Source organism: Cynara cardunculus (assembly GCF_001531365.2).
Source record: "Cynara cardunculus var. scolymus isolate 2C chromosome LG 2, CcrdV1, whole genome shotgun sequence".
NCBI classification, from domain to species: domain Eukaryota; kingdom Viridiplantae; phylum Streptophyta; class Magnoliopsida; order Asterales; family Asteraceae; genus Cynara; species Cynara cardunculus.
The window spans coordinates 60,000,283-60,013,165 of NC_037529.1; the positions used below are offsets into that span (position 1 = coordinate 60,000,283).

The 12,883-nt window shown below is 32.5% G+C and overlaps 1 protein-coding gene across 1 annotated transcript; it reads right to left on the reverse strand.

The window, feature by feature from the left end:
- Window positions 1-6,003: 6,003 nt before the first annotated feature.
- On the reverse strand, window positions 6,004-10,014 carry LOC112507312. Its single transcript, XM_025111845.1, has 2 exons — window positions 9,900-10,014; window positions 6,004-7,281 (listed from the first exon to the last, which is right to left on the reverse strand). Exon 2 carries the CDS (start codon window positions 7,266-7,268, stop codon window positions 6,282-6,284), a length of 987 nt encoding a protein of 328 aa, XP_024967613.1. The 5' UTR covers window positions 7,269-7,281; window positions 9,900-10,014; the 3' UTR covers window positions 6,004-6,281.
- Window positions 10,015-12,883: the final 2,869 nt, after the last annotated feature.

The following is a 12,883-nucleotide window of genomic DNA, read 5'->3' on the forward strand; positions in this document are numbered from 1 at the left end:
AGTTAATTTGATACTAATATCGATATATTTTTGTCAAATTTTTATGATATCGTCAAACATATATTTTATTCAAAAATAAAAACATCATCGATTTCTCAAAATCACATAAAGCCATATTATAACATCGACTGAGATAAAGAATAAAATGAAATATTAAAAACACGATGTATCTTGCTGCATTGCGCGAGTACGCTTCTACTATACTAGAAAGGTACTCGTGCAATGCAACAGGATACATATTGATGTTAATGTTTCGTTTTATTCTTATCTCTATTGATGCCAGAATACGATTTTATGTGGTTTTAAGAAAACGATAATGTTTTTATTTTTTAAATAAAATATAGACTTGAAGATATCATAAAAATTTGAAAAAATAACATAATATAGTTTTTGGTTTAATAATATAACTTTTTAAATTTAATAAGGAAATAATTTATTTTTGGTATAATAATATAATTTTTTACAAAAATATAACTAAGTATTCTGTTAGAACTCAATGATTATCTTAATTATATTTTAGATTTTTTTATAAATTAAAATGAGATGTTTATCATGTATTTAATTATATTTATCTGCAGTTAATTACACGAATTCAAACATAAAATTTTAATAAATTGTAGTTACGCACAATCTACTTATAATATTATATTTTAAATAATTTTACCGAAAATCAAATTTCAACATTAGTCTAATAGACTCGTGTGGAGTTGGTTTAACCCCCTAGCACCATTAAGCTTATCACATACCCAACACGAGTATGGAAAAAAGCCACTACCATATATTTTGGGTTGAAAACAAATATTAATTTTTTAACACGTCATATTATTATTATTGGAAGAATACTCGTACAATGTAGCGAGATACATATTCATTTTAATATTCTATTTTTTTTTGATATAATACGGTTTATGTGGTTTTGAAAAAAATAATATTTTTACTTTTGAATAGATATAAATTTGAATATATCATAAAAATTTGAAAAAATATATCAATATTAATATCAAATTAAATATTTAAAAGTTTTTATTTTTTTTGTACAATTTTTTAAATTGAATTTTTTTTATTATAAGTCAAATAGTGAAGTAATTTATTTTATACTTAAATTTTTTATAAAGACTAGAAGAGTACTCGCGTAATGCAGCGAGACACATCTCGATTTTAATGTTCTATTTTATTATTTGTCTCTGTCGATGTTATAATACGAATTTATGTGTTTTTAAGAAAACAATGTTAATATCAAATCAACTATTTAAAAGTTCCTTTTTTTATGGAATTTTTTTTAATTTATTTCTTAATTTAAGTTTAATAACGAATTATAATTTAATTTAAGTTTAATAACGAAACAATTTATTTTTGGTTTAATAATATAACATTTTATAAAGATAATAATTAAGTATTTTGTTAGAACTCAATGATTATCCTAATTATATTTTAGATTTTTTATATTTAAAATGAGATGTTTAACCTGTATTTGATTATGTTTATCTGCACTTAGTTACACGAATTCAAACATGGAGCTTTAATAAGTTGTACTTACGCACAATCTATTTATATTTTTGAGTTTTAAGTAACATGCATTAATAAACATTACTTTATGCATAAAATGTCTTTTTTAAGAGTTTTTGTCAAATGCTTTATAATATAGTATAGATAATGATTTTGTTAGAATTCAATAATTATCCTAATTATATTTGGATTTTTTATATTTAAAATGAAATATTTATATTATATTTGATTAGGTTTATCTGCAGTTAGTTATACGAATTCAAAAATGGAACTTTAATAAATTGTACTTATGTATAATTTACTTATAATCTTAAATTTTAAGTAATATGCATTAATACACAATACTTCATACATAAATAATGATTTTTAAGAGTTTTTATCAAATGAGTTATAATATAGTATAGATAAGCATTGTTGAATAAACAATAAATGCTTCATTTTTCAAATTATAAAAATTAATTTTTTTTAGCTTTTTATATAATTCAATACTTCCGGATTTTTGTGTATGTATAAATTTAGGTTTTAATTGTATTTTAGTCTTAATATAGTCTTTTAAAGTGTTCTGAATGTTGGTTGGGTTGGATATCGTATTTGACAAAATAATCAATTTTTAGCTGAAAATTACACTTCTCGCACCCAAGCAGCTATTTTGCTCGTGACCACAAGCTCTTCACAAAATCTGGGCAGAAAGTTGTTGGGCCCTGCAGCCCCCTTAAAACGAGATTTTTGTCTTTTTCTTTGTTTCTTTCTTGATCTACTCATTTCTCTTTCAATCAACTTTGGTCCAAACATATTTACTTCATCAAGCCTATTTCTTCAATTTATTTTGCTCTGTGTCGAGCCTTTAGAGTTATATGTGTTTATAACATATTTATTTGAAATGCTACATGCTTTGAGTGCGTTGTTATTCATATGGGGGCATTTAAATTTAGTCTGTAATACAATGGATTCATATGTGTAGGAGTAAGTCTTTATTGATTTAAAATGGGGCGGTTGTTCCTATGTTCGTGGCCAAGAACATGCATGGGGTCCTCATGGTGCGAGCTCTTGAAGTCGAACATATGTCATTGACCCTATGGTGTATTTTCTGTGTAGATTTTAATGTAATGGTTATTCTCATATTGTAGCTAAAAATAGGCATTGGGTCATCAGGGTCAACTTGGTATGGTTTATGGGAGTTGGATACTAACCATTGGTCACATGATGTAATTTCTAGTGGATGAGTGTAACTGAGATCATCGGGGGCTTGAATTATAAATCGTGATTGGATGATCCCATGGGCCATTGATCCTCCATATGAGCTCTATAACATGGAATGGTGGCCTACTTTTATATTCCACCACTAACCATGGAAATCGGGTCTCCCTTGTCGCCGAAAAGTGTTGTTTTGTGTATTAGGTATTTTCCATTATTTATGGTTTGGATATTGAACCTTGTCTATATTTTGGGCATTTAATCTCATTCACATTCGCTTTTGTGTCAGTATTGGGCTTTAGCTTCATGATAAAGGGGTGTTTTAATGAACGAGTTTTTATCACGAAAAATGGTGGATTTGGAAAAGGATGTCGTTTTTGTACTAAATGCATTTCAATTCGGAAATTGCCATTTAAATAACGTCTCTTCAATTTTACCGTTTTTAATTTTTAAGATGAAAACTGATTGAACTTACTAGACGTTAAGCCTAACCATTTTTATTTGTCGTGATGTGCATCAGGTCCTTGTAAGGAAATGGTGCTAGCACCACTATTGTGATGTGAGAGATAGAGCACAAGAGGAATTTAGCTGTTCGGCAATGTCTTCCACATTTGGAGTTAGCAATTGTTATTGGGTTTTTAGTAGCACCCGACTTCGATTAGTCTTCACGTAAGGCTTGGTTTAGCAATTGTTGATGTTAAATCTAGATTTGATATTCGAGGTAATTCAAGTATTGGTTTACCAAAATGAATTTATCCTTTATTTGATGTATTACTGAAAATTCTAAATTAGTCGTTCTTCCAAGATTTGAGGGTGTTACATTGGGTACCCAAAACCGCTCAAATGCAATTGTACATTTTATCTTACTCTACGTCGATGGATCAATCAAATATGTGATGTTTAAGGGTAGAATGACCGATTGAAATGATGTTCGGATCCACCTCATAATTCTTAGGGGGCGTTTGGTCCGCAGATTTTGAAGAATTCTGATTGAATTGGAATGTTGAATTTCTCTGACCAAATTTCATTCCCTCGTTTAGTTCATTCTTTTTTACGAAAGGAATCTTCAAAATCCTACAAATTTTACAAATAAAGGAATTTAACATTCCTTAGCAACTACATAAGACCAAATATGCCCTTAACCCAATATGCCCTAATCTCATAAAACTCAATATGATCACCTTCGACCACCGTCGATTTGAATCACCACTAACCATCTATCTGAACCACCGCTGATCACCGCCATCTGAACCACCATGGACCAACACTGATATGAACCACTGCGGACCATCGCCATATGAACCATAACGGACCACCATCGATCTGAACCACCAGCAACTACTACTGATTTGAATTACTGTTGGCCACCACTGACCATCGTTGATTTGAACAACCACTGATCTGATCCATCGTCGATCTGAACCACCCCTGATTTGAACCACCTGAACCACATCCGATCACTGCCACCTAAAGCACCATAGACCACCACCGATTTGAACCACTTCCGACCACCGGCACTACCACCGATCTGAATCATCGTCGGATACCACCGACCACCAATGATTTGACCAACCACCGATCTGAACCACGGCCGCCACCGCTGATCTGAACCACAGTCCATCTGAACCACCGCTGACCACCTCCATCTGAACCACCGCGGACCACCATCAATCTGAACCACTGCCGGCCACCACCATCTGAACCACTGCCGACCACCACCGATCTGAACCACTGCCGACCATCATTGATTTAGCAACGTCGTTTGACTTATGGTTATATTTGGGTTGTGTATATTATATTGTTTTACATTTTAAATAATTATTTTATTAAAATATTTTTAGTTTTAAAAAAATTAAATTTTTCAAAAAAGGGTATTTTGGTTATTTACCAATATTTCATTCTAATTCCAAAGCTATATTTTATGAACCAAACAAACAGATTCCTATTTCTTAACAAATTTCATTCCAATGTCTGCCAACCAAACAGGTGGTCATACTTGACAACATTCCATTTCAATTCATTCAAAGTCAAATTCCTTTAACAGATTCCATTACATCCAAAAACATTCTGCGAACCAAACGTCACTTTAGGCTTATCAAAATGATTGAACAACGATCCTTCATGGATCACCACCTTCACTTGCATAGTAACGAGTTAAGTCAACATCATAACTCCAACTAGATCATTTTTTACCAATATGCATTTGTGTGAAATGCGTAAAGTTCCTAATTACTACACAAGACTGTTCCATATGTTGTTTTAATACGAAATTTCCCTCCATCATATGAAGCAGCTACATCTTTTACATTGAACTTTCCTTTTTGCCACTCGATAATATTGTCAAGTAGTAATTTTCTCAGAAAGGGTGATTTTTAGTTTTAACCGACAAGTATTTCAATGACAAATTCGAGTACCGAATGCCCTGTTTCAGAACCACAGGCTTGAGAACCAGAATTGTGTGACTCCATCTTGAATCAGAAGTTTGGAACATGAAAAGTTCGAACACAAAATAATATCGAAAATAAATCCAAAACCCACAATATTATCAGAAACAAAAGTATATCGACATCAATTATAGAGAGTTGAGAAATATAAGAACAAGTTGAAGTATGTGTAAAAAAACCCAACCAACTTGTTTATATATTTTATTCATGAAAGCGATAAAAAACGGTAACTCTATTAACCAATCACAGGCCAACACATAACACTTAATTAAAAAGGAAAAAGATACGTCCCTATAACCGGTGGTTTAACTGTTTTGTCTATAACCGATCTCGTAGCCAATCCCAACTCCATTCCTGTTATCCTTTTTTAAAATAAGTGTAAAAGACAAAATTTACGATTTTACCCTTTATTAGAGAGGATAAGTAGACATGAAAGATCACCCTTATTTTGGGACAAACTATACGTCATTTACCATTCGCTTAGCATAGTAGGATGTCATTTACTTTACGGGATGAGCATGGTAAGAACCAAAGAATCTTACCTGATGAGAAGCATAGCAAAGACCGAGAATCATACAGGGAAGAGTTTACTAGGTAACAAACACTTACCAACAATCGTTACACCAAAAGCAGTAATACCAAGAACATTTCAAGATGTAACCAAAAGGCCTATGTCTAACCACAAAGGTGATGTCTGATTAGTTTGAGCTTAGCTCCAAAGGTTAAAAGGACGTGGAGATCCCAGGTTCAAATCCAAGAAGGAATATAAATCCCCTTGTGGCCACGAAGGTTCAAATGCGGTGGATTGAACGAGGACAGTAAATATTTGAAGATATGTAAAACAGAAAGATAGATTGAATGAGGACAGTAAATCTTTACATGGATGTCAACTGTCAAATCTAAAGAATGTTCAAATTCATAGCTTTTCAAGCAGGCAGGGAATCAATAGTAAATTACACACACAAATTACAACAATTTTCTGGGTCAGAAACTACCAAACTTTTAAAAAATGAAAACCAACTTTCTTTCTTTCTTTTCAATTTGAAGTCCATGGCAATCAGATCTTGAACTCTCATCACCATTTCTCTTCAAAACTAACTCTGATTCCCTTCTTTACATCCCATTTTATACACCTATCTACCTTTCGCTTCCGTTCGCTTCTCTATTCCGCCTCCTCCTCCCGGACCTTCCCAGCAACACCCTCCCCTGGCGGCGCAGCCGGTTAACCAATGACATTCCACCACCACCACCACCATCATCGTCGTTACTATCACCATCATCATGTCGCCTCTCACTTCCAAAAGACCCCACATTTCCACCAGCACCAAATGCATGAAACAGAAGAAACACATTCACAAGACTGTTATCAGTTCCCCCATTGTTGTTTCGCCCCAAGGCACCCACATCAAAACCCTCCTCGTCTTCTGAATCCGACCCATATGAATTCCTTTCGATCACATAGTCACCAAAAACCACCGAGCCAGGCATGGAGGATGTGACAGTGCTGATCACGTCTTCCCGTTCTCTCTCCCGCTCAAGCCGCCGCCACTTCTGTTCCTGATCAGGGTCCACTTCCCGTGGCTTAGCCGAAGGATGCTCCGACTTAACATGTTTCTTCAACTCCTTGTATGCCCCAACAAACGAGCAGTTATCATGCATGCAGGTTCTCTTCTTACAATTCAGATATTCGCGGGCCGATTCCACCACCGTCCACCCTTTGACTTGGCCTCTGCAAAGAGGGCATGCAAGCTCTGCCACTTCTCCGTCCTTCTCAACCAACAATGGCTCCAAAACAGGGCTGTTATCCATGACAGCCAAAGATGGTGCATGATATGGGGCCGTAATTTTTGTGTAGGCTTTTTTGTACTGATCAAGGCAGTTGGAATAGCGAGAGCTGGTGCCACACATGTATGGCCGACAACCCTTGTCGTGAGAAGAACATAAGAGAAGCACGGCGTTATGAGGATGCTCCATGCACACCGAGCAGTTTATATCTTCCCAATCTTTCTTGGATTTCTTTTCATTCAGGTCTGATAAATTCTGCTTACATGTGACCAATGGATATGGGGTTGCCCTGCAGTGCCTTGAAGCCATTCTACGCCTTCCCCTGGTACCTTTCGCCATTCTTAAGATAAACCTGTTGTAAACACATAAAATTTGAGGATTGAATAAAAAAATTCATGCTACATACATACATATATAGAGAAGTGGGGGTGGGGGTTCAAGAGAGAACTTCAAAAAAAAGAATGAAAAAGGGAATCTATAGGATGTACCCTCGATGATCTGATAAACAACAGAAATTGAACGGTTACAATAGATTTCTAGGCACTTCGAGACTGCCTGATGTCTCCCAAGGCTCTCGCCCAAAACACACTAAACTGATCGATCAAACCCGAATGACCTAACCCCCATATTTATACTACCCCACTTAGTACTACTCTTGCATTAACTACTTGTACTAATGCATTAGGCACTTGTACCTTAGCCTACCATATTTGGCTATTTGACCCACTACCTAGGATATAACACCCTATCAATCGTTGGATCTACAAAATAGAAGGCCCAGATTCGAATGTAACTGCCCTTAATCGTGAATTTGGTTTTGGAGAAGATGTAACCCCCACCTTATTCATAACCGTTGGATTAGAATAGATGGATGATTACAAGAACTGAGACTATGCAAGTTTTCAAGAAAAGGTTGTTGATATTGGCCATGCCTGTTTCAGAGGCTGTGCAATGAATGACAATGAACAAACTACCACCAAAAGAATATGCAGTTGAATCAAGCACTGTTTAGAATAGCAAAAAACATCCAGTACTGATCATCCACAGAAACCTGTTCAATCATCATTTGAATCAAGAAAAAAGAAAACAAGTAACGCCCAAAGTGACAAGATTGAGTCATAAGCCAACACCCAGTAAACAATGCCACGGTTACTTTAATTAAACCCTGCCACAGTGATGACATCAATTATTCCATTGCCAATCAACACATACATGATGTTCTCTGTGCATTGAAAGTACTCACTTTGTCACGACATAAGTATCATCCTTCAGAACTGAATGCCAAATTTAGTACATTCATATTCAAAAAGTGCATGAAGTATGTTAGATGTTTAACACCAAATTTTACCATTATGCTTCATATAAAATTTTATTTATTTATCCTCCATAATTAAGTAAATTTACACCAAAACTGGAGTTGAGAGTAGCCAGTTCAACCTCCACAATCAAAAGGAGGATACCCACTTTGGATGGAAGAGTTTTCATTTTCATATATACGTTTTCAAATGGATACTTCTATTCTATCCCTGCACCTAAAAAGCAATTACACGCACAGCATAATCAAATAACCTTTTTTGATTGACAGCTCGTATTTTATTATGAACTGTGGTAAAAGACGATCAGCAAGCAATATCAAAAATGGTATGCAAATATGACATGGCACGCTGACACGGATGCCCACAGAAAATTCAGATAAATTTGAACCTCAAATCAAATGTAGTTTTAAAAAACCAAGGAAACAAGTGACCACCACTATGCAACTTTCCTCACCTGAGTTCATTTGCCAACAGAAACACTTTGATAAATTCTAATTGTCAGTTTGTCACACTAACAAAGGGATCCCAAATTTAGAAGTTGAACAAAAGATTTGTTCTTCATAAAGAACACTTGGTCCTAACAGATACCCATAACATACAAGAAAACAAGATTCCGGCCTCCATCCTACCTGACAAGGTCCAGTTTTTAGGATAAAAATGTTGCCCTGCAGGCTAAATGACAGGATAACTTTGATCTAGGAAAATTAGAATCATTGTTGCCCCCATTAACATACAAACTATACAAATCAGAATCAACAAGATACAACCACGAAAAGTAATAGCTCAGATAAAGAAAATGATCCTGCTGATGATGTTGATGAAAGAATTGAAATTATATAGATCGCCTCTAGAATGTGATCACGATCTCAGAGAGAGTTAAAATCACCAAAAGAATGAAATCTAATTAAAGTCAATGATACATCAAAATTGATCGAGAGCAGCAAACGGCCTAACCAAACATCAATCAACTTCCCAAAAATAGTCCTAACAGTACCAAAAATCCAGCTGCATACAATACTTCAATGTGACTAATATTAAGATAGGCTTATTATGACATCATCCAAACAAATATAAGAATTTGAATCTTGCCCACCTGATAGCAAATTTGTCATAATTTCAATGCAATAAATAAACATGGGTATGTTAATGTAAAAGCATTTTCATGACCAAGAAAAATCTAAGATTGTAAAATTGCATCCAGATACGGATTAACCCAACTCAAAATGCTGAATTCTACAAAAAGAAAAATCAACCATACCAATTGTAGTGCAAAGCAAATCTGGATCCGAGAGTAATTCAAGATAAGATGTATATGTTCAAACAAGAAACAAGGTCAGACTCATATAGATAGCTTAATAGGCTACACAACATGCTATATCCAAACAATCACGCGAGCGACAGTTAGAAATGAATAAATTAATACAAATTCTTCCGAAGGCATCCGTTTTTACTTATTTTAATAATGAAGTAAAGGGAAAAGCACATGCCTTTGACATCTAACCGACCCCAATCTGAGATTCGAAGTTAAAATACTTGAAAAAACATCACAATCCTCGGAAACAAATCTCAGAAGATCATGAACAGTAAACATAAAATTTACAACCAGTAGAAACAAGGAAAATCGCAGAAAAGCAAAAGAAAGACAAACTTATACCTCAAAATTGTTGGAAGGGGATGAAAGGCGATGGATTTCCTGATGGGAGAAGAGATCAAACTAGGGTTTATTACTGCAGATCGACGAAAATGAGCGTGGAGATCGATGAGAGCGCGGGCATTTCAGGAAATCAAGAGAGAGAGAGAGAGAGATAAAGAGGATCGAATTTATCGACTCGATTCCTCTATGATATTCGTTCGGAGAGAGGGAGAGAGAGAAACAGCACGTAACATAGAAGCTTGTGGTATGACACTTCCACCCGCCTCTACGGAGCGTCCAATCACGGTTCTACAAAACAAGATTATTTGGAAAAATGTAACCAATAAAATTATTATTTTATACTTTTAATATAATAAATAAAATTAAAATTACATATATATATATATATATATATATATATATATATATATAGCCAAGATCAAATGTTAACTATCATTTTTGTGTTAACCTTATTAACTGATCTTGGTCATTTAAATCTATAATCAACGGTTAAGATTAATCAATAAAAAAATTAAATTTTAAAGTTTGAATTTTAATGAGGCCTAGTGAACAATGATGAAAGGGGCATTTTGGAAAAAAAAATACTTATCAAGGGTATTCTAGTAAATTGAATTCATTTGTAACCCCCAAACAATTAATGGGGAGTTACAAACAATCAAATCCCAAAAAATATGCATTAATATTATTATTATTATTTTACTATTGATCTTCCATGTTCATTCTTGTATAAATTCCTAAATCGCATAAGAAACACGGTAGTAACAATTTTCGGTATTGATCAATTTAAACACAAATGAACCGTGAACACAATTTRAACAAAAATGAACAACCATGAACACAATTTGAACACAAATGAACCGTGAACACGATATGAACACAAATGAACACGATATGTGCAATTTTTTGCCCATATATTCACATACATAGACGTCCCACAAGATTAAGGTATCATCTGTTAATTTATTCAAATTATGTTCACGGTTCATTTGTGTTCAAATGGTGTTCACGGTTGTTCATTTGTGTTCACGGTTCATTTGTGTTCAAATTGATCAATACCGAAAATCGTTACTACCGTGTTTCTTATGCGATTTAAGAATTCATACAAGAATGAACATGGAAGATCAATAGTAAAAAAAATTAATAATATAAATGCATATTTTTTGGGATTTGATTGTTTGTAACTCTCCATTGATTGTTTGGGGGTTACAAATGAATTCAATTTACTATAATACCCTTGTAAGGGTAAAATGAACAAGACATAAACCTATAAGAATAATGAAATTTGATTGGTTGAGAGGATTTTCAAAGTTAATACAAAAATAATGGTTAACATTTGATCTTCCACACTCACACACACACACAGACACACACACACACACACACACACATATATATATATATATATATATATATATTCCTCACCCCCTCTGTACTTTTGTTTCTCTAGCTCCTCTATACAAAACAACAAAATATACCAAGGGAGTGTTTGAGATTGCTTATTTGAAATAACTTATGTTTTTTTTACAAAAGCATTTATCAACTTATTATAAGTTAGAAGAGTTTAACTTTTTTTTAAACTCCTTGTTACCGATTTGACACCGGTATAAGTTGTTTACCTAAACACTCAAAAATGTTTATTATCGATGTCACACCGTAATAAGTCAATAAATTATTTTTATAAAATCCCAAACACCCCTAAATCTAAATTATCTATTTTTTTAGTTTTAACCCTTCAATATTTTTATTTTAACACTTCAACTTTTTTAATATTTTCATATCATATCTCTTATGTTTTTAATTTTTAATATATATTATACTTATATAAATTAATTAACTTTATTATTGTTGTTAATAAATAAAATTTAAAAAATACGTATTTCTAAATTATATATTTGTATACGAATTTCTTTTTTAATATATATTTTATACCTTTATAAATATTATTAAGTTTTTTTTATTTTCTTATTTTCCTTACTTTTTCATTTTTCATTTTATACTTCTATTATATTTATATCATCACGGCTTCATAGTTAAATAAAACATATTATTATTGGACTCATTTTGAAAGTATTGACGAGACGATTATAATGACGTAACTTGTTAAAATAGAAATGTAATTTTAACGTATTTTAATTTAATATATGATGATCGGATTATGTATGTTAATATGGTAAAAGTGTAAAACGAAAAATGAAAAAGTAAGTATATAAAACAAAATAAATAAATAAATATAAAGGTATAAAGTGTGAATAATAAAAATAATTTACGTTTTTATAATTAAAGCAAAATTTGACGAGACGATTACAATGATATAACTTATTAAAAATAAAAATGTATTTTTAATGTATTTTAATTAATATATGATTATGTATCTTAATGTGATAATGGTGTACAATAAAAACTGAAAAAGTAAGATATATAAAACAAATTAAATAAATAACTATAAAGGTATAAAATGTAAGTATTAAAATAATTTACGTCGTAATAATATTTAATAATATTAGAAGAGTACTCGCGCAATGCAGCGAGACATGTCTCGATTTTAATGTTTCGTTTTATTTTTTTGGTCTCTAAGGATGTTATGATAAGGTTTTATGTGGTTTTGAGCAAGCACTAATGTTTTTTTTTAATAAAATACAAAATTGAAGATATAGGAAAAATTAAAGAAAATTAAAAGTTCTCAGGTTTCTGTGTAATTTCTTTAATTCAAATTATTATTATAATTTAATTTAGATTTAACAATAAAGTACACGAATTCAAACATGGAGCTTAATAAGTTGTACTTACGCACAATTTACTTGTAACCTTGAATTTTTAAGTAATGTGCATTAATAAGCAGTATGTTGGTCCCAAATGGTCTACAAGAATACTAAACAGTTTGTAGAAAGGGGGGGGATGAATACAAACACAATTTTCAAATTTAAAATATATATTGATAAAGAAGATCAATACAGATTTTACAAGATTGTCTGCGGAAAGATAAG